Source organism: Psammomys obesus, unplaced genomic scaffold, assembly GCF_907164565.1.
Source record: "Psammomys obesus unplaced genomic scaffold, mPsaObe1.curated_primary_1811, whole genome shotgun sequence".
NCBI classification, from domain to species: domain Eukaryota; kingdom Metazoa; phylum Chordata; class Mammalia; order Rodentia; family Muridae; genus Psammomys; species Psammomys obesus.
In genome coordinates, this window is record NW_026596158.1 from 1,307,122 (window position 1) to 1,328,546 (window position 21,425).

At 53.2% G+C, this 21,425-nt stretch overlaps 2 protein-coding genes across 4 annotated transcripts in view; both read left to right on the forward strand.

The window, feature by feature from the left end:
• The window catches only part of Hnrnpl (heterogeneous nuclear ribonucleoprotein L), a 12,387-nt gene extending 454 nt beyond the window's left edge, over positions 1–11,933 (forward strand). Inside the window, exons 1-13 of one of the 3 annotated variants that reach the window (XM_055594771.1) lie at positions 782–1,724; positions 3,636–3,754; positions 4,082–4,319; positions 4,438–4,523; positions 5,219–5,315; positions 5,399–5,471; positions 8,538–8,609; positions 8,721–9,001; positions 9,901–10,022; positions 10,295–10,496; positions 10,960–11,017; positions 11,126–11,221; positions 11,568–11,933. In XM_055594771.1, the coding sequence (XP_055450746.1) occupies positions 1,467–1,724; positions 3,636–3,754; positions 4,082–4,319; positions 4,438–4,523; positions 5,219–5,315; positions 5,399–5,471; positions 8,538–8,609; positions 8,721–9,001; positions 9,901–10,022; positions 10,295–10,496; positions 10,960–11,017; positions 11,126–11,221; positions 11,568–11,626 (1,761 nt within the window). In that variant the 5' untranslated portion in view covers positions 782–1,466 and the 3' untranslated portion in view covers positions 11,627–11,933. Of the gene's footprint in view, positions 1–778; positions 1,725–3,635; positions 3,755–4,081; positions 4,320–4,437; positions 4,524–5,218; positions 5,316–5,398; positions 5,472–8,537; positions 9,002–9,900; positions 10,023–10,294; positions 10,497–10,959; positions 11,018–11,125; positions 11,222–11,567 lie in introns of those variants that run through there. The other 2 variants (XM_055594770.1, XM_055594772.1) reach the window with 2 other exon arrangements.
• Positions 11,934–14,801: 2,868 nt separating this feature from the next.
• The window catches only part of Ech1 (enoyl-CoA hydratase 1), an 11,203-nt gene continuing 4,579 nt past the window's right edge, over positions 14,802–21,425 (forward strand). The window contains exons 1-3 of the mRNA XM_055594801.1: positions 14,802–14,942; positions 15,341–15,545; positions 15,658–15,746. Of these exons, the coding sequence (XP_055450776.1) occupies positions 14,891–14,942; positions 15,341–15,545; positions 15,658–15,746 (346 nt within the window). The 5' untranslated portion in view covers positions 14,802–14,890. The remainder of the gene's footprint in view (positions 14,943–15,340; positions 15,546–15,657; positions 15,747–21,425) is intronic.

The following is a 21,425-nucleotide window of genomic DNA, read 5'->3' on the forward strand; positions in this document are numbered from 1 at the left end:
CCCCCCCCGTACTCCCCCGGCCTCGGACCCGGTGTCCAGTGGACCGGGCGGAGCTTCGAGTTCCTCAGCGGACGCCCCACAACTTTTTAAATTAGAGAAGCCCTGTGTAGCCCAGGGCAGCCCCGGGTCCTGCCCGCCTCCAGAGGGCTGGGGTTCGAGGCTGGCGACCCCCAGGCCGACGGGCCTCCGCTCCCTGGGCCTTTGCTCGCGTCCCAGACTTGCTTTATCCCCGCTTTGGGGGTGCCGTCGGCCGGGCGGGAAGGTCACCCTGGGGGCGGCCTGTGAACCGTCCGCGGCCTTAGAACTTTCTTTTGGGAGTGCTGCGGTGGGGGAGGTGGCGGGGAGACGCGCCCCGTCTGCGCCAGGCCGGCGCCACCCCGCTAAGCTGCGTCCCACGGCCCGTTCGACCCCTCAGTGTCCTCCTAACGCCTGTGGACCGGGCCGTGGGCGGGAGCCTCGGCCAGCAGCTCCCCAGGCCGCTCCCTGGAGGGCTGGCCGGGACGGGACCGTGGTCAGCACCTCCCCGGCCGCTCCCAGACCGGTCTGCGGGGAGCGAGTCCAGGCCAGGAGGCACTTCCGGGGAGCCAGGGCGCTGAGCGGCCACGTGCGGGCCGAGTTTAGAGGGGAGAGGCCAGCTGGCCGGGCGCGGAGTCGGGTGGCGGAGCGTCCTTTTGCAGCGAGAAGTGCCCGGATGTGGAGGGTCTTTTAATTTTAAGAGAGCCACAAGCCCTCCGGCCTCGGGCGGGTGGGGTGGGGGACAGGACTGCCGCACTGGTGTGCGTTTCCGGGGCCGGCGGCCGCCTCCTCAGAGTCCCCTCTCCCGAGGCCCCGAGCAGTACCGGGGCGCATGCGTTCTCGCTCGCCGCCGCGCGCCCGCGGGTTCCCCCTCTGCACCAATCAGAAGCCACCGGTCGTCCTAGGCCGCCTTGGGAGAGGGTCTTCTTGCCACTCTCCACTGACCAATCGGCTGGTGACGTAGAAGACGGGCACCTGCGGGACCCACTGCGGGGACACGGAAGCGAAAGGCTTTCTCGGGTCCCGGCGGAGTGGCGCGGGAAGGCGGTGGCTGTGACTGGGGGACGCGAGGGTTCCAGAGTGACGGATTAGCTAGGGAACCAATGAGAGGGGGAGGGAGGCGGGGCTTGGCAGGCCCGCCCGCGTTCGCTGCCTGCAGGAAGGCGGAGCGATCCCGAAAGTCCGGCCTATGAGAGCGGAGCTTATTTTGAGGAGGCGGAGCTTGGCGGAGTGACTGGCAGGAGGCGCCGGCCTATAAGGAGTGCGGTAGACGAGAGGGGCCGACCTTCCCAGTAGAACGGCATGAGTTCTATCCAATAGGCATCGACCGTGAGGAGGCTTCCCCTCCCCCCACGGCAGGGCCAGTGGCTCCCCCTATCGGGTGGGGGCGGCGAGTGACGGGCGTGTCCCTCCCCCAATGAGAGGCGGGGGGAGGCGGGTTCTGCGCCGCCATGTCGCGGAGGCTGCTGCCCCGGGCGGAGAAGCGGCGTCGGCGGCTCGAGCAGAGGCAGCAGCCGGACGAGCAGCTGAGGCGGGCGGGAGCGATGGTGAAGATGGCGGCGGCGGGCGGCGGAGGCGGCGGAGGTCGCTATTACGGCGGCGGCAACGAGGGAGGCCGAGCCCCGAAACGGCTGAAGACGGAAAACGCCGGCGACCAGCACGGAGGCGGCGGCGGCGGCGGATCCGGGGCGGCGGGCGGCGGCGGCGGGGTGAGGCCGGGCCTTTAGGTTCCCGGAAGGCAGAGCGTGGGGGGATTTCGTACTTTAAAGCGCGTTATTTATTTTTTTTTTTGCGGGGGGCGTCTGCGCACGCGCCGCGGCCCTCGCGCGCCCGGCGGGGTGGGGGAGGGGCGGGCGCTGGGCAAACGGCGGGGTTGGCGCGAGGACAGGCGCCTGCGCGTGCGCGCCGGCCGGAGCGGGGCTCGAGGGGGCGGAGGCGGCGGCGGCCTCTGCGGGCGGCGCACTGCGCAGGCGCCGCCGCGGGGGGGGGGCGGGGCGGGCACGCGGCCGGGCCGTTTTTTTTTGTTTTTTTTGTTTTTTTTTCCCCTTCTTTTTTCTTCTTCCCCCTAATCGTTTTTCCTCCGTCCCCGTGCGCACGCGCGCGTCTGCAAGCCAGCCTGGCGTGCGGGAGCTGGGTGGGCGGTGACCTGACCCGGCGGGCAGTTCCCGCCCCGGCGCGGCTTTGAGCAAGGCCGCATCGCGTGGAAGTTGCCTCGCTATCACAGCGCCCAGACCAAAGTATCTAACCCCTCTTCCTGTGTGCGTTATAAAATGGAAGACGGGTCGTGGAGGGCGGATTGAGCGGTTTGGGAACTGAGCCAAGCGTAAACGTCATCATCGCCCAGTTGGCCTAGGGTTCGGGAGAGGGGCATGCCCTCCCCGTGGCCGTGCACGGAAGCTTCCGGCGTAGTCTCTTCCTAAAGGCCGCAGTTGTGGTTTCTGGGTTGGGGTGCGGTCTGCACTCATTTCCAAAGTGTTACTAAAGTCCTGCTGGGCAGGGAGGCGGAAGCAGGGAGATCTCTTGAGGGTTTGAGGTCAGACTGTTTTTTGCAAAGTGAGTTCCGGGCCAGACAGGTTATATAGTGAGATTTCATCAAAAAGAAAAAACAACAACAACAACCAAACAGTGCCCTCTTGTTCCCGTGCTGCTTGCCCTGTTAGGATGGTAGATTTCCACGTGTTTGGAAGTTGTCTTACTTGGGTCTGGTAAGTGAACCATCAAGCCAGAGGGCTGGAGCCCATGAGATGGACAGAGAGAGCAGACTCAAAAAGTTGTTCTCTGAAATCTAGTGGGCTGAGTGGCGTGTCTTGCCCCCAGCCCCAATAAATTAAGGTGAAATATCTCACATGAGTTGTTCCCCTGAGGTGGGGAGAGTTTTCTGGACTCCTTTACAGGGCAGTAAAGACATTGGGTAAGGTAAATTGAGTTGAGTGGCCAACAGGGCTTGGATTAGAATTGAGGCTGTGGAAGACAAACCTCGGCTGGAAACCACCAGGAAGGGTGTGCCTTGTGTGCCTCCCTCCTGAAAATAGGACCCACTAATGTTCATAGGCTTCTGCCCAGTGATCTTCAGACTGGAGCCTGCTCCCAGACCCCAGGAGAGAAAGGGCAAAGTTTCCTCCAGAGCTCCGGAACCTTCTGTGTGTATGGAAAGATACATCCTCTGAGGAGGAGGAGCTATAGTAGATCAGCAGCTCAGTGTGGAAGATAACATGTTCTCCTGGACAGTATAGGACAGGAAGGGCATGTTGTCCTGCTAGGTATGTGTCCTGAAACACTTGGTTTTCTGCCCTGACTGGACTTGAGGGGGATTTGCGTTAACAGTCATTCTCATTAAATGGCCACAGCTTGTCTAACCAGAGCAAACTAGGAAGCTGGGGCACCTGTGGGCATGGTGAGGCTACTCTTCTTGTTGAACTTTGATTTGAGAGAGCCGGATTCCAGGAAGGAGGTCAAATGTGACACTCTGGTTCTCTACATGCATTCGGCCTTTCTTGGAAGCTATGCTACTGCAAGGCCAGTGGGCAGATGGCCACCCACTCAAAGCTTTTGGTGATTGGATGGCTTTAGATAAGGGGTTTTCTCACTGTATGACCTTCCTTTTGTTTTTTTTTTTTTAGGAGAACTACGATGACCCCCACAAAACCCCTGCCTCCCCAGTTGTCCACATCAGGGGCCTGATTGACGGTGTGGTAGAAGCTGACCTTGTGGAAGCTCTGCAAGAATTTGGACCCATCAGGTACTTGCGGCCAGGGCTTCTTAGCACCCCGTGCGTTCCTGGGGTCTGTGGCTCCTCCTTCAAAGTTTGACTCTTCCACCCCCCAGAGGTCTTTTATTCTGGTTTTTTGGCGTTTGACCAGGCCAGGTATTGTGCAGGACTTGAATGAAACTGCTGTAGATTTCTTCTCCCGAGTAGTTAGCAGGCAGTGATTGCTTAGCACTGTCATTGTTTAGCATGACAGCCTCTTCCGAAACAAAGGTCAGAGTTCAGAAGAGCAGGCGTCAACTCGCAGAGTTGGCTTGTTCCCATCCCCCAAGATGAGTGAAACTTGTCTTCTCTCTGCAGTTATGTGGTGGTGATGCCGAAGAAGAGACAGGCACTGGTAGAGTTTGAAGATGTGCTGGGGGCTTGTAATGCAGTGAACTACGCTGCAGACAACCAGATCTACATTGCTGGTCACCCTGCTTTTGTCAATTACTCTACCAGCCAGAAGATCTCTCGCCCTGGGGACTCTGATGACTCCCGGAGCGTCAACAGCGTGCTTCTGTTTACCATCCTGAACCCCATCTACTCCATAACCACGGTATGTGCCGAGGAATTCCTACAGGCTACTCTGAGAGTCCCTCCCCTCCTGTCCCAGTTCATCCCCGAGCCAGCACGATGTGCCAAGGTTCCTTATCTTGCTGTTGTTGCTTTTATAGGATGTTCTTTACACTATCTGTAATCCTTGTGGCCCTGTCCAGCGAATTGTCATTTTTCGGAAGAACGGAGTCCAGGCTATGGTGGAATATCCTTTTCTGGGAAATTGGTGTTCTTTGGTCTGGGGCACGGGGGGTGGGATGGTTTGGATCTCAGGGCATGGAAGAGAGTAACACAGAGGCAACTCTGTGGCAGTCTGAACAAGGGGCATTGCAAACTGTAAAAGAACAGGCAGTAAGGCTTAACTGATGAGTGGCCTGGATGTGTCTAAAGGGGGTGCTGCTTTGTTTGTGCGGGGTGTGCCCCCTTGATGAGAATGGAACTCAGTGCTTCCGGCATGCTGCACAAAGGGGCCCTCAGCTGTGTCTGCAGCCCGCTTGCTTCTTTGGGCTGTTTGGCTCCATTCTGGGGAGTTTAGAGAAGGAGGAGAGAAACCAGAAGACTCAAGAACAACAGAATGACTTATAGGGGAGAAGGTTTTGATAAATCCCTTGCCAGGGCCTCCTTGGCCAGGCTGCATTGAGAAGCCACCTGGAAAGGCAGGCAGGGTGGGGATTTCAGAGATGAGGTGGGGCAGCTTGAGATAAGAGTCAGGTCAGAGAATCCTGGCTAATGACTGCCTCCTGAGGACAGCCCTTGGTGGGTCTCTATGGCTTGCCTTTTGTCTGGGGTTCGTGGTGGTGTCCCCAAACTTAGGATGCTGTGTGGCCTTTGATTTATTGGGCAGTGTAGTGTAATGCCTTTCCAGAGCTCCACAGTGGTTGCTTCCTTAAGTCGCCTTACGTTTGATTCTGTGCAAAGTGCCCAGCGGGCCAAGGCCTCGCTTAATGGGGCTGATATCTATTCTGGCTGTTGCACTCTGAAGATTGAGTACGCAAAGGTAGGTCTGGGAAGTGACCGGCCATGTTGGCTGCCTGGTGAGATGAGGCATGGCCAGTCTCAGACTCTGTCTTGTCCTTGCAGCCCACACGTTTAAATGTATTCAAGAATGACCAAGATACATGGGACTACACGAACCCCAACCTCAGTGGACAAGGTAATCCTGATGGCAACTTTGTTCTAAATACACCCGCCTGCCTCTTCACTAGTGTACTTGACAGACCCGGGCTCAGGGTTATGTAATGCCATTGGGCTCCCAGTGAACATGGGAGGGTCTTGGGTCAGTTCTTGGGAGGGGCAGATTTAAGGCTGAGGCTTGCGCAGGATGGGAGCAGGGCACCGCTGAGGAGAGGCATGGCAAGGGGGCAAGAAATGGGTACAGCTCCAAATGATTTTGCTGCCTTCATTCTAAAGCCTGGTTAAGATTGCTGGACTCTCTATTCCCTGGAGGATGAGAAAAGGTCCCTTTCACTCTCCACTGGGAAAGAGGCTCTAAGGGTTGGGGTGTCAGCTGGAGGGGTGAGGTCTGCTAAGGTTTTGACACAGAGCCTCCAAGCAAATAGACCTTGTAGAGGTCAGACACTTGGGCTACGCTCAGGGCAGACATTACTGGCCTCCTTTGTAGAAAGGGCTCCGCGTCTTCAGGGTTCACGTGTACAGCCCCTCTGTGGTGTTGTCAAGAATGGTTTGCCTTGGTAAGCGGGAGAGGTGAAGAATTACCTTTGGAAAACAGCGCCACCCCCTCTGAAAATCAGCAAGATGGGCCACTGTTGGTCTGATACGGCGGACTAGTCCTTGGGCTGTGGGAGGAGGCTGGTGGCTGACATTGCAGAGGCTCTGGGAGGCCAGAGACTCGCTCTGCAGTGTAGGGGGGCCGGTCTTGCTTGCTTTGCAGCTGAGAACCAGTGGGAAGGGTGGGCTAGACTCTCCCAAGGAACCTCAGAATTGGTTCTCTGGGCCTGGCTGCTCCCTCCAAAGGTCAGAGGCAAATTATGACCAAGTGAATGTACCAGAGCGGGCAATGGCATTACATGACTGCTGACAGAAACATGGCAACCAACCATTTCTTCTCCAAGGAACACAAATAGAAGATGTGCAGACCGGCAGGGGCTAGTAGCAGGGGCTGGCTGTGCTTTGGTTTGGATGCCTCTCAGCTTGGCTGATGAGGCAACCCGGAGCGAGGGCGGTGCTTGGCCACCCCCTCGGGAACCATACTTCAGCGGCTCTGCCTCTGCACATTGCTCACCAACACACAGGGCACAAATCCACTAGTTCTTCATGGAGAACAGAACATGCAGCCTTCACCACGTCCCCAGAAACAGCCGCAGATTGAGCTCACTACATCAAGAACACCACACCGCGCTCCAAGGAACAGCTACAAGCACAGAGACAGAGGCAGACAGAGACAAAGAAAGAGACGCAACATGGCAGCAGACACTGCTTTTTTATTAAACATTAAAAAGGCAAAATGCAAGCAAACTTGAACCCAAGAATGTACACAGAAGTAGGAAACACAGAACAGACTCGCCCAGCCAGCCAGCGCTGCTCCTTTCGGAGAACGATTCGATTCGTAGACTGAAGTAGATTCCATGGGCCTCCAAGACAATAGGATCCTCTCCATTCCTCGCCATGTGGGTTTTGTTTTTAAGTCCTTTGGTTTGGGGAGGGCCTTCTTTTTTCTTTCGTGTTTTGATTTTTTTTTTCTGCAGTCACCGGCTGCCAACACAGTCTGCACCAACTGGAGATCAGAAATAAAAAAAAATAAACCACAACAACAAAAACAGAAAACCAAAACAGACCTAAAATCAAATCAGCTCAGAGGCACACAGTTACCTGCTGTTGGGTAGCTGGGCGTGCTCCCAAGGCCGCAGCGCGGGCATAGTGGGGCCACTGGCACACTTCATACCAGGAGACACGCACACGGAGCGCCACACAGCAGAAGCAGCGCAGTGCAGCACACAGTGAGGAGATGCCAACACGGAGGGACACTACCCACTCCACACACCCTCACTGCCCTTTCTGCTCTGCCGAGGACACAACACTGACTTGTAAAGCGGTTCTTTAAAGAAAGTGTAGCGGATGTATGCCCTGACTTGTATTTATGACTGTAACACCGTGTGTGCAGGGTCGCAGTGTATGTTTGATGGGACGCCATCTTTCAGAACTGTGCTAACTCACTGTTGAAGCGTCCAATGGTAAGAGAAAATACAGATTTGTTTTTTGGTGACAAATGGACATTGTACTCTGTACTTCTGCTGTAAGTAGCCCTTTTCCATCTTGTAATGACTGTTGAAAAACAAGCCCAGGCTGGGTGGCAAGAAAGGGCAGTGGTTTCAAGGTCTGGGTCTCGTGCCATCCGGACCTGGGCTTCTGGCTCGGCCGTGGATTTGCTCAGTGAAAGAATGTCTGCTCTACTTTCCCATCTGTAAGGTGGGCTGAGACATGAGTACCTACCTCATAGGGTTGTTGTGAGGAACTAAAGCTGTGACGTCTGTAAAGTGCTTATCAGTGTCTGCACTCAAGCGCTGAACTCACGGTTAAGAGCTGCAGTGGGGCCGGGGGCGGGGAGGGGGTCTCTGCGCCATTGTTGGGTCTGAGATTGTTGATGCCGTGTACCTACCTGATTGCTCTTTCAAACTGATTGTGTTCCTGCCCTGCTTGTCAGCGCCTACAGCCCCTCTCGGGCTGGGTGGCATGTGGAGGGTGGCCCTGCCCACGGTCGATGACGGGCCTGGAGTACGGCCTTGAGCCTGGGGAACATAGCGGCCTTGTGGGCTGTTGGCTTCATTTCCGTCTGTCGGGTTTACTTAGTTCGGCTGTTGCCCTGAGGCTTTCTCCCTTCATTGGGAATTACTCTATAAAAGTGCTCTCCCCCGCTCACGTAATACAATGCCCACGCTGTATTGTTCTAGATGGCCTGGAGCTACCCATCTGCTCCCTACTACAAACCAGGACAGGGAAGAGCAAGTCACCCCAAGAGCAGCCTCATTCCTAGAGCGAGGAAAGCAGCTCACCTGTGCGGCCAGGGGAGGGAGAGTGTGTCCAGCTTGGAGGCCTGGGCTTCATGCCCCCCACACCATCATAGGAAGGAGACCCCAGCAGCCCTTCTAAGGAGAGGCTCTGCGGCCATGCCCAAGAGCTCAGTGGCCTTCATAGTGGCCTCTAGTCAGGAGTGGGGGATTCTTTCTTGAGTTCTATGCCTGACTCTGTTTTCAATCTACAGGTGACCCTGGCAGTAACCCCAACAAACGCCAGCGGCAGCCCCCTCTCCTGGGAGACCATCCCGCAGAATATGGTGAGGGCAGGGGGTTCCCCTCCGTGGACTCCCGTGGCTCATGTGCCCCTGCCCGTCGTCCGCCGCGAAAATTCTCACCCGTCCTCCCTCTCTTTCCTTCCCACCCCCCAGGAGGGCCCCATGGTGGGTACCACAGCCATTACCATGATGAGGGCTACGGGCCCCCCCCACCTCACTACGAAGGGAGAAGGATGGGCCCACCTGTGGGGGGTCACCGCCGGGGCCCAAGTCGCTATGGCCCCCAGTATGGTCATCCCCCACCCCCTCCCCCACCACCCGACTATGGCCCCCACGCTGACAGCCCTGTGCTCATGGTCTATGGCTTGGATCAATCTAAGATGAACTGTGATCGAGTCTTCAATGTCTTCTGCTTATATGGCAATGTGGAGAAGGTGAGCTGCTTTCTTTCCTTGAGCTGAAGGAGGTTCTGTGCCTCGGAGGGGAGCAGAGCAGAGCAGAGGGGAGGGGCCTGTGAGGCGAATCCTGGTAGTTTGCTTCTTCACAAACTCTGTTACTTCCCGTTTGATTACCCAGGGTGTGCCTCATCTTAAAGTGTTGAGACTTAGTGGGTTTTGAGCCCTAAGAATTCAGATAGTAAAGATTATGTAGAAATTGCCACACAGGTCCTTTCTGCGTTTCTTGGCTGGTTTCTCATATCAAGGATGGCTTTAGACTCGGTCTGTGTGTGTGTAGGCCTGGGTTTGGTCCATCTAATGGGAGTGATAGCCTGGTGTGGCCATGCACACCTGGGCCATTAGACCTCAGCAGGCTGCCACGCACTGAGACAGACTCTGTAGCAGGTTGTAAGGTTTTGTTTCCACTGTTTAAGTGGAAAGGATGGACAGATTAAAAAATACTCAGCATCGAAGTGTGGCTTGGTGGCTTGACTGGATGGCCTCCCTTTAGAGCTTCTGCCAGAGTGCTCTGGAGTAGTCTGTGAAGGCGGTTTAGGGCTCAGGTAGGGCACAGGACAGGAGGGGGCCCACGGTTCCATCCACAGCACTTCTCTTTTGATACTGTGACTGGTAATGTAGCCCACGATAGTGAGAACAAATGCAAATGGCTGCCTTCTCGTTCTTCGGAGGTTGTTGAAGCAGCCGCACTGCCTGGCTCCTGCTTGTCCTGGATTGAGCTCAGGCACTGGCCAGGCCTGCTTTGGGGTCGCTTCTGATCCCTGTTTGTACATGAGGAAGTGGAAGCCTAGAACCTGAGTAGGAGTTGGCTTGTAGCTGTGGGGGAGAGGACCCTGGCAGCTGGACAGTGGCACTAAAGTACATCTTTCCTCCCTCAGGTGAAATTTATGAAGAGCAAGCCGGGGGCCGCCATGGTGGAGATGGCTGACGGCTATGCTGTGGACAGAGCCATTACTCACCTCAACAATAACTTCATGTTTGGGCAGAAGATGAATGTCTGGTAGGTGCTGTCATTCCAGGCAGGGGCAGGTGGGAGGGAGGACACGGGCAGAGGTGTGGTCCACGTTGTGACAGATTGAGGTGCTTCCGTAGGCAGGGAGGGGGTGTGGGAGGAGCCATGTTTCTCTGCTTCCTCATGCAGCCCTGGGAGAAAGGGGGCTTATAGCCTCACCATAGCTGTGCAGTGTGTGCTAAAGCCTATCAGATAGGCGCCTCTGTTGCAGGCCCTAGAGAGGACAATTCAGCATGTAACAAAGACTCCTTCCTTCGCAGTGTCTCCAAGCAACCAGCCATCATGCCCGGCCAGTCATACGGGCTAGAGGACGGGTCCTGCAGTTACAAAGACTTCAGCGAGTCAAGGAACAATCGCTTCTCCACCCCAGAGCAGGCAGCTAAGAACCGCATCCAGCACCCGAGCAATGTCCTGCACTTCTTCAACGCGCCCCTGGAGGTGACCGAGGAAAACTTTTTTGAGGTGGGTGTCCTGGAACTGGCTGACATGATGGTATCTTGAGTTTGGCTTATTCTGTTCTGTAATCAAAGGACCACCATAACACTGGTCCCTGGGTTTGGGGACACAATGAAAAAGCGAAACGGACAGGTTGCTCTGCTCATAGCTGTCCCGGTGCAGAGCTCTCTGTGCACTGCTCTTCCGCATCTTGGCCAAGCAGTCGTGACTGCCCATCTGCCTGGTCAGAGTAGAATCAGGACACAGGTCCTCAGGTTTTGGGGCCTGGGCAGAGGTCAAGAAGGGTTGGTGGATGTTGCCTGCAGTTCAGTGACACCCAGCTGATGTCAGTCCCACCCCTGGGGCTGCCAGGGTAGGAGGCTGAGGAATTTCCCTCTGAGCACGAGGTTCTAACTTGAGTCACGAGGTGTTAGGGTGCCTTGTGGGTGCGCCCTTGGTTTCTAAATTCTTCGTCCTGTTTCTGCTCCAGATCTGCGATGAGCTAGGAGTGAAGCGGCCAACTTCTGTGAAAGTATTTTCAGGCAAAAGTGAGTCACTGCGCCCTCTCTTCCCCATCCTCTGCCAACGTGGGTGGTTGCTGGGGGAGCCTCAGCGCCTGCAGGCTTGGCCTAAGCCCTGTGCTCTTTTTCATTCAGGCGAGCGCAGCTCCTCTGGGCTGCTGGAGTGGGACTCCAAGAGCGATGCCCTGGAGACCTTGGGCTTCCTGAACCATTACCAGATGAAAAACCCAAGTGAGTGTCTGTGTGTCCTGCAGAATCCCCCTAGTGGCCCGCTGGGTTGTCTGGCTGCATGCCAGCGCCATCCTTCTGCCCTCAAGATAGGACTCTAGAGACTGCCTTTGTCGCAGACACGGGCAGATGGGGCTCGGTCACCAGGAGAGCAGTCTGGTGACATTCTCCTGGGAGGCGTGCAGGCAGCCTGGTTCCACCCACCTGACAGCTTGGGAGGTGCTCGGGCTCAGCCTGGGTGGTGAGGACCCTAGAGCCCTGTGACTGAGCGGAGAAGAGGGGGCGTGGGTTGGGGTGACTGGTCAGGGCTGCACAGGTCCCAGCCTGACGTCTGTCCTCTTGTTTGCAGATGGCCCGTATCCGTATACTCTGAAGCTGTGCTTCTCCACCGCACAGCATGCCTCCTAATTAGATGTTGGGAAGGAAGAGTCCACCAGGGCAGGAAGACGTTTCTTTCCTTTACGCTGTTGGTTTCTTTGGTTTTGTTTCGATTTATTTTTGCAGTTCTTGTTTCCTTTAAATGCTAGGTCAGTAGAGGCTTAACCACAACGGAAATGCTGGAACTCTGGAGGGGGGGAGGGGAACTGTTATCTCCCAAGATTAACCTTCACTTTTTAAGATAACTGTATGTGTGATTTTTTTTTTTTCCTGTTCATACATTTTGTGCTGCCCATGTATCTTGGCACATTTCAATAAAATTGTTTGGAAAATAAAACTATTTGCTGGGGTTCCAGGGGTGGGAGGTGTCTGATTTCCTCTCTCCCACTCAGCATTCTGGAGAGTGGGCCCCAGCCTTGACAGGGCCAGGGTGGGCAATAAACGGGAATTTGAGTCCTGTGGCATTCTTGAAGGGCGCTGCCCAAGCCAGGTTCGTGTTAGTTCTAGGAGAAACCTAGTTCTTCAGGTAGGCCTGACCTTGTAATAGTCACGAATGCACAAGCACTTACATGTACGTGGGTGAAGTCGAACTGAGTGGAGCCTGACCCTCAGGAGCTAGGAACCGCTGAGTTCCTGGACAGCCTGCCTCCCCCAGTGCTGGGGTTACAGGCCCCCAGTTTGAAAAACCCTGTAATGATAAGGCAGGAGAGTGGCTCGGGCTAAAACCACTGGCTGCTCTTGCACAGGTCCTGAATTCATTCCCAGCACCCACATGGTGCCTCATAACCATCTGTAGTGAGATCTAGTGCCCTCTTCCAGTGTGCATGCAGAACACTGCAGATCTTGACAAAACGAGGGAAAGTCAAATTGGAGCACACGGTGCTGTCCTGTAGTCTCCGGGGGTGGGTTCCAGGTGTCTGGACAGGACTGCAGGACTCAATGGGCTTAGTCCACACACATAATCACCTGCGTTTTTGTGAGCAGAACAAGCAAAAATGTAGCTGGGTGTGGTCATGCACACCTTTAAATCCCAGCGCTTGAGAGGCAGAGGCAGACACATCTGAATTCCAGGCCAGTCTGGTCTGCAGAGCAAGTTCCTGGACTGTTACCAGGGAAAACAACAAAATTGGTTTTCTTTTTCTCCACTATTAGGAAGTGTTTTTCATTTTGGTGTGTGCATACTCAGACACCTGATGAGGGCAGATCAGGGTCATTGGGCTTGGCCTGCTGGAGCCACCTTGTGGGTTGTGTGTGTGTTAAAACTAGAAAGTTCTGAACAGGATTCTGTATGACTAGTGACAGCTGCCTTGGCCTGTGCAGGTATTGTCATGGCTGAGTCCTGAAAGTTCCAGAGCTTTCTTGCTAACTTACCTGACACCCTGTGGCGAAGTTCACAGTGATTTGATGGATGCAAACTGGTAGAGAGCCCTGGGATTTAGATGGGAACTTCAGAGGTGGCCTCAGCAGAAGCAAGGCCTAGGAGGAGCATGGGTCAAAGACTGGCACCCTGGAGGGAGGAGGTGATGGCAAGAATGCCCTCCCCTCGAGAACCTGATGCGGGCTTTCCAGCTCAGGAGTGTAGTAGCAGCTGGAGTCCAGTGTCATCACGTGGGAAGCGCTAAATGTACCTGGGTTTGCTGAAGAGCAATCAAGGTGATTCAGAGTTTTACCGTCTACTGTTGCATATTTTTTGTTGGCATCTTGACCTATAGATGCATGCACACTGCATGTATGTCGTCCACTACAGCTGGAGTTCAGGGCAGGGCAGTGAGGGGCTGCAGGTACTGACCCCAGCGCGCCGGCAAGCTAAGAGCCCGCAGTTAGTTAGCCATTTATCCCCGGGTTCCTGCTGGGCCTGACGGTCCAGGCTTTCTGTTGGCAAGGGGCAACGGTCTCTCCAGAAGTGCCTCTTAGCTGAAACTAGGGTGAGCTTTTTGCTCACATTTTGATATCTGCATACCAGCAAATAGAGGATAAAGCATTATTCCCGATAGCTGCTACATCTATCTCGAGTGTGTGTGGGTGGGGGGGGACAAGAAACAAAACAACAAAAAACCCTGCCTCTGTCAGCTCTGGTAGCAGACATAGCCAGAGGGAAGGAAACATCTCTTACTGTCCCACTGGCCCAGGGACATATGCTCACGCTCTTGGTAAGCATTCCCTAAGGAGCACACTTATACTGTGTTTTATGCTCTTGGGCAAGTCTTTCTAAGTTGTGTGTGTGTGTTTTTTGTTTTTTGTTTTTTGTTTTTTTTTTTTTTTTTGGTGTATATGTGTTTTAAGAATATAGCTTTTTTGCTGGGCGTGGTGGCCCACACCTTTAATCCCAGCACTCGGGAGGCAGAGGCAGGCCTCTGTAAGTTCGAGGCCAGCCTGGTCTACAGCCAGGGCTACACAGAGACACCCTGCCTATTTTATTTTGAGATATATATATATATATAATTTTGAAACAGGGTCTCTTTACAGGCTGTCTTGGAACTTGCTATGTAGATGAGGCTGGACTTGAACTCACAGACATTCACCACCTGCCTCTGCCTCTTGAGAACTAGGGTTAAAGGCATAAGCCACCATAAGCGTCTTTGGGTTCTTTTTAAAGTTTATGTTGTGGGGTACGTTGGTGCAAGCCACCCTTCTCTGGAGGCATGACAGAGGATCCCTTCAAGTTCCAGGCCTGCCCCGCGTTATATAAGGAGAAGAGGTGGGGATCCTTTCCGTGTGAGCTTGCCTATGCCGCCGAGGTCCCTTCGCGCCACGAAACAGAGGAGGTGGGCGGCAGAGCCATTTAATCCTGCCTGCTTCAAAACTGCCGGGGAGCTCCAACCACTAACTTCCCCTGCTCCAGAAGCCAGTTTCCTCCTCCTGGCGGTGAGGGAATAAAAAACGTCTGCATTCCGGCCTGTCTGTATCCTAGCAACTTTTTTGTCCCCGTATCCTGGCGAGGACTGTAGATTGCTCAGCTGCTGCCATTATGTCTCTGACGGTTGCAGTTTTGTTACAACACCGCGCTGCGATGAACTTTATACAAAACTTTCCAGCAGCAATGTGAAATACTTCCTCAGGCCGGCTTCCCACTGGGCCAAAGGTCTGGCTTTGAAGCCACGTCCTAAGCCCCGGTCAGCAGGGAGTGCTGGTCACGCTTGCCCTTAGTAAAGATGGCGGACGAGCCGGGGCCCCGCTGCTAAAGGGCGGTGCCTGCGGTGGCTTCGATGCCCTGGACCAACATGGCGGACATTCGTGCCCGCCCCCTGGGTTTTCTCCCGTAGCGCGTCGCCCGCCTCCGGGGTGCTCGACGAGATGGCTAACTCGATGACAGTTTCCAGCAAACTACGGGGCCTGCTGATGCAGCGTGAGTTACCCCTCGAGCTGTGGGCTCCGAGGCTGTGTGGTCTTGTTTGAGCGCCGAGGAGACGGGAGGCCTGCCCCGGTCACGTTAACCTCAGGGGTCCCCGTCACTGTCCCCCAACCCCAAGCTTGGGTCGTCTCCACAAACAGGGGTCTAACGTCGTCTCAGACGGAAACTTCTGCTTTTGGAGACAGGGTTTCTCTGTGTAGTCCTGGAACTAACTCTCTCTGCAGAAACTCAGGGATCGGACTAGCTCGGCCTCCCAAAGGCTGGGATGAAAGGCATGCGCCACCGTCTCCCGGCTGCACCCACTATAGGAAAAGCTGTGTCTGGTCAGGTCGGGGTGCCGTTAAAGTGTCCCGGTCCTGGGGTCCCAAAGGCTCTTTCTTTCCTCTCCCCAGAGCTGAGAGGTACCAGCCAGCTGTACTTCAACGTCACCCTTCGCTCGCTGAGCTCCTCCGCACCAGAGGCCTCCAAAAGAGCCCCCGAGGAATTCTCAGACCACAGCTACGAGTCCATTCAAGTGACGTCTGCCCACGAGCACGTTCTCCATGTACAGCTAAACCGGCCAGAGAAGAGGAACGCCATGAACAGGGCCTTCTGGAGGTCTGGCCTGTGAACCCAGACCTGTCTGCTAGGAGGCAAAGGTGGGCTGGCCCAGAGGGCCCCAGTATGTATCAGCTTCAGATATAACCTGTTTCTTCTTGCTCCTCTGCAGGGAGTTGGTGGAATGCTTCCAAAAGATATCTAAAGACTCCAACTGTCGGGCTGTCGTGATTTCTGGTGCAGGAAAAATGTTCACGTCAGGTACTTCCAGAGCCTCCCTCCTCCTGGCCGTCCACGCTGATGCCTCCTTTACTTTCTTTGCCGATTTTGTTTGCTTACCCTTGCTTTTTGCATTACTATTTATTTATTTATTTGTTTGTTTGTTTGTTTGTTTATTTATTTATTTATTATTATTTTATTCTAAGTGGCTCTGGCTGGCCTGGAACTCTCTATTTAGACCAGGCTAGTCTAGAACTTGAAGTGAGCCTCCTGCCCCCGGTTCCTAAAGGTTGAGTGCTGGGATTATAAACGTGTGTGACACTATGCCTAGGCAGTGCTTGGGCCCCTCCTGTTCTGCAATGCGAATTTTTTAAAAAGGAAGGGGGGGAGGGAGGAAGAGAGGGAGGAAAGAAAGAAAGAAATAGCTGCGCTGGTGGCACACGCCTTTAATCCCAACACTGGGGAGGCAGAGGCAGGAGGATCTCTGTAAGTTTGAGGCCAGCCTGGTCTACAGAGTGAGTTCCTGGAACACCAGGGCTACACAGAAACCCTGCCTAGAAAAAGCCGAAAAGAAAAAAAATTACTGTTATTGTGTATGTGTGTGTGTGTGTGTGTGTGTGCGCACTCGCGCGCACACACAAGTCAGATGACCACTTTCGGAGGCCGCTCTCTCCTTCCCCGTGACTGAGCTCGGTGGTCGCTGGCCAGGCGTGGCTGCAAGCTTCAAACACCGTCAGCCACTCAGCCATCTTGCTGGCCCTGCACTGGTTCTCACTTAGGGCTTTGACTTAAACAAGACTTCTTAATTATGTGTGTGTGATCATCTCTATATACGCGAGTGCAGGTGCCCACAGAGGTGTCAGATCCCCTAGGGCTGGAATGACAGCTATTTGTGGTCCCTTCGACATGGTTTCTGGGACTCAGACCCCATTCGCTGCAAGAGTATAGGGCTCTTAACTGTAGAGCCGTCTCCCCAGCCCTCGGTGTTTGGTTTTTTGGGTTTTTTTTGTTTTTTTGTTTTGTTTTTTTTTTTTTGCTTTTTTATTTCTTTTGAAACAGGGTTTCTCTGTGTAGCCTTGGCTATCCTGGACTCTCTTTGTAGACCAGGCTGGCCTCCAACTCACAGAGATCCACCCGCCTCTGGGATTAAAGGCGTGCATCACCTTGCCCAGCTATATTTTTTTCCCTAAGGATAATATAAAACAGTCACGTGGCTGTCCTCAGGGGCTGGCCCAAAGCCCAGAATTCCTTCCCCACAAACTCAAATACAGAAATTAGCTCAACAACCCATGACAGGATCCCGAGGTTGGATCACCACAGTGGATCTATGACTTTGAAGAAGTTCTGGGCCTCTCAGAGCCTACACTGCTCAGTGGTGTCAGCCTCCTACAGAGTCACGTTCTCACGCACTAAGCGAGCACAGTGTGACTTCTGCTGTGAAACACTCAGGGGTTCTTTAAGATTTATTGATTTTACATATATGAGTGCTCTCTCTGCTTGGACACCTACACGCCAGAAGAGGGTACCAGATCCCAGTATAGACGGTTGGTTGTGAGGCACCATGTGCTTGCTGGGAATTGAACTCAGGACCCCTGGGCGAGCAACCAGTGCTGAGCCATCTCTCCAGCCCCACGCCCAGTGATTTTTAACTTCTGGTGTTTTGTTTTCAGTCTTCAGATTTCTGGTTGGTTCTTGGTGATAAGGCTTCACTGTAGAGCCCAGGCTAGCCTTAACTTTCTGATCATCTCGCCTTGATCTGCTGCCCTGCCCACCTCTTCTTTACTCCTTTTGTTTTGTTTATACTTTTGCTCATGTGAAGGCGTCAGCCAGAAGCTGATGTCAGGTGTCTTGCTTGATCGCTCTTCTCAACCTATACCTTGAGGCGTGGTCTCTCTGAGCCTGGGGTTTGTCACTTAAACTAATCTGGCTGGTCAGCTTGCTCCAGGGACTCCCTAACTCTCAGCCCGAGCTGGCATTACAGTGGCTGCTGCGCCCACTCAGTTTTACATGGGTTCTCGTGGGTAATCGAGTTGTTTGTGGTTATCAGGATGAAGTCAGGCCTTGCACGAAGCAGGAGGTCCAGCCTCTGATGGGCTGACCCTCAAACAGCCATGCAGCTGTTTGTTCTTTGAGACAGTGTAGCCCTGGCTGTCCTAGACTTGCTCTGCAGACCTCAGAACACACAGAGATCCGCCTGCCTCTGCCTCCCCAGTGCGGGGATCACCACGCAGAGGTGCATTTATCAGTTGCCACACAAAAGGTGTCTCCTCAGCTCCAATCTCCGTGTTTTCACTAGGAGCAGTTCTTACTATGAACTGCTGGACGTACTCAATAAGACAAGACGTTCCAGGTTTGCCAGGGCCATCTTGGCCCTTTGCAATCATGCGAAGGCTGTAAAGCTCCCTCAGAAAAACAACTCTAATGGCAGACGACGAGAGTACCATTTTCTACAGAGGCTTCTTCCAGGTCTAAGTGCTTCCGGATGTTTACCCTGGATATACGGACTCTAGTTCTCCCACTCCAGGGTCTCAGGATTCCTGTACTCATGCTTCTAGGACAAGCGCTTTGCCTACGGAGCCGTGGCGCCGGCCCTGCTCTGTTTTGGAAGCAGGGTTTCATTAGGAGCTCAGATGCCCTAAAGCATGAGACGGCCCCAGCTGTACCCTGCTGGTGGGCTGGGATGAAAGGCCTGAATAGTCTTTCCTGGTTTAAGGGATCATTTCTTATTATTTGTCTGGCTCCACGTGAGCCCCAGGATGTTGGCATTACCTGCTGTACCCACTAACACCTGCTGTGTACCCGGCCCTGTTCACAGCACCTGGCTGCGCTGGGGCAAAAAAGGTACAGGCAAGTCGACAAACACCCCAACTTCAGGGCTAGAGCAGGGGGTCAGGGGTTAAGAGCACTGGCTGTTCTTGCAGAGGATCCCAGCAACCACATGGTAGCTCACAACCATCCTCAACCCCAGTTCCAGGGAATCTGATACCCATATTGGCATCAGACATACACACGTGTATGCACAGACATACACGTAAGCAAAACACTCATATACGTAAAATAAAGTAGCGGGGCATAGTGGCACACGCCTTTAAGCCCAGCACTCAGAAGGCAGGGCTAGCTGGATCTCTGTGAGCTGGAGGCCAGTAAGGGCTGCATAGTGGGACCCTGTGTCACGATGAGAAAAACTCCAGTTCATGTAGCTCACGTTCCAGAATACCTGGATACACTGGATCAGACAGATCCAGGAGAGCAGTGGGACCAGAGATGGAGGGTGGCCAGTGACGGCCTCTCTGAGGAGACCTTTGCGCTGTGTGGCCTTAAGGAAGCCCACAGCCAGTCTTGTGGTCACTGAAGCGTGAGGGGTGCTCAGGGGACAGTTGTTAGCAAAGGGAACAAGAAGCAGAGTGGCACTGGGTAAGACTTGGGGCCGGTGCCTAAGCAGCAGTCAGAAGGAAGGCTTGTCCAGTGTCGAGGAAAGGGAGTGACCTTAGAGTACTTCTGCTGAGTAGGAGCATCGAGTTCCTTGGGGCAACTTTCATCTTCACCATCAAGATACCTAGTTTCTTCTTGTTTCTTTGTGCATGACTACTTAAACTGTAACCAACAACCCACCAACAATTCACCAGGCCTCTTGGGCCCTAGCATTTATATACTCTGAAAAGTCCCCAGAACCCCAAACATCACACAATTGCAGAAACAACAGCAGCTGCCAAAACCACGCCTCTGCCAGAGCATGAGGCAAATCAGAGTCAGAGTCAGTGCTGCAAAGTGGCCCCACACCCGGGAATACAGCGAAAACATATTCTTTATAATATTTCCGTGCTTTTTAAAAAGAATCTGAAATTCTAAAATTGTCACTAAAATTCTAAAATTTCCCCCTTTCTGTTTTAAACCATTAATCATGTTGTGTGTAGCAGGAAATTATAAACAGAGACATTTTCAATGAACTAAGTGCTTTTTGGATCCGTGGCCAAGGTTCTCAGGAAATCTCTCCTGCTCAATTCTAATCTTTCTAAGTTTTAACAGTATCCACAACTTTTAGTTTTCTGTAGAAATATAAGCAAATCTGCATCCCCAATGCAAAACTTTTGCAGGCTTCCCTTCTGACACACCTGTGGTGTTATGTCATTAATATCTACTATTGATACCTCTTTTAGTAAAGCTGCAGTTAATTCTAAACAGCTGTATAACCAAATCACCACACAGAGACTAGGATTTATTTAGTTAACCTAGGTCACAATGCTGGGCAATAGTTACTCCATCCTAAACCTCCAAACCCGCATAGCATAGTTTCCTACCATTCAGATTCACCCATTATACTTGCTTTTAGTGATATCTTAGGTCCAGTTCATCTCTCCACGTCATCCCAAGACCTCTCCTCCAGCCTCTGCTCTCCCAGCTTCTGTTCCTGCTGCTTCTCCTCCTGCTCTGCCTCCTACTTCTTCCTCTCCTCCTGCTTCCTTCCTCTCCTCCCACTCTGAACCAGGATGTCCCACCCTATCCTCTCCATTGCTTAACACTGTGGCTGGTTGTTTTAACTGACAAACTGGAGAACAAATGGTGGCGTGTTTACACAAACTTGAGACAGGTGATGCTTAGAATAAGTATCACAATGCAATGTCCGGATTAAAACCAGATAGTGGGGGAGAGAAATCAGCATTTGAATGAACAAGGTGTATAGGTTCCAAAAGAACATTATACCAACACACACCGTTATAGTGTATAGGAATTAATATGGTATATATTAATTCCACATTTTTCTTCCTATAACCCAGGGTCTCTCGGCTCTGTTATCTGGAATGGCTCATAATTTTTGCTGTGAGCCAGGCCCCAAAAGCCATTTCCTGATGGCAAGAAATTGCCTCGGATATCTCTTTTGGATCTGAGCTCCTGAACTCAGTGGTGGCCTTTACCACTTCACCTACACACCCCTGGAAGCCTGGGCCTTCTTTCTGGTTTATATTTAGAAAAACCATTGCCTTTAGGGATGCCTTGCTTACAATTTTGTTGCAAACAACCAAATTTTCCACAATTAAAGCACTGAGCGTTTTCAGATCTGCGACCTTTAGCAGCCTGGCCACAGTCTCTTTGCAAATAAGTGACGGCACTTCCGGCATTTGAAGCACTAGGCATCTCGGTATCGGAGACCTCTAGCTATAGCTTGACCAGTGATACCAGCATTAGAGACCAATACCAGTCCATACCCCTTATCCGTTCACCCATGGGCACTGCTTCCACCTTCGCTGGCCTAATTACTTTTTTACATTCAGTATTCTCATTTTCAGATGCCAACAACTGTCTTGCATCAGGGTCTGATACGGCTTTGTTCACAGCTGAGACAAATCTTGGTAAAAAGTCAGTGAGGGATTCTCCAGAGCCTTGTATAATCTTTGTAAACAAGGTGGACCTTTCCCTGGGCTCCTCAGCGTTGTCCCGAGCTCTTAAAGCCGCTAAGTGACTGTTCCAGCGTAGCGTCACCTTGCTTGCTACGTTATGGATTGTTCCTTCCACCCTCTACACTTTTCCTTCTTCCCTTTCAACCCCCTAACACTGACTAGGAGAGAAAAAAGGGCAGAGAGGAAAGGGGGTGGCATTATCATCAGACTATTTCCTGCTGATTAGGGCGATCAAGATCCTTGGGGCAAGTTTGATCTTCGAAGTCAGGATCTAACTACTTCTTCTTCTTCTTCTTCTTCTTCTTCTTCTTCTTCTTCTTCTTCT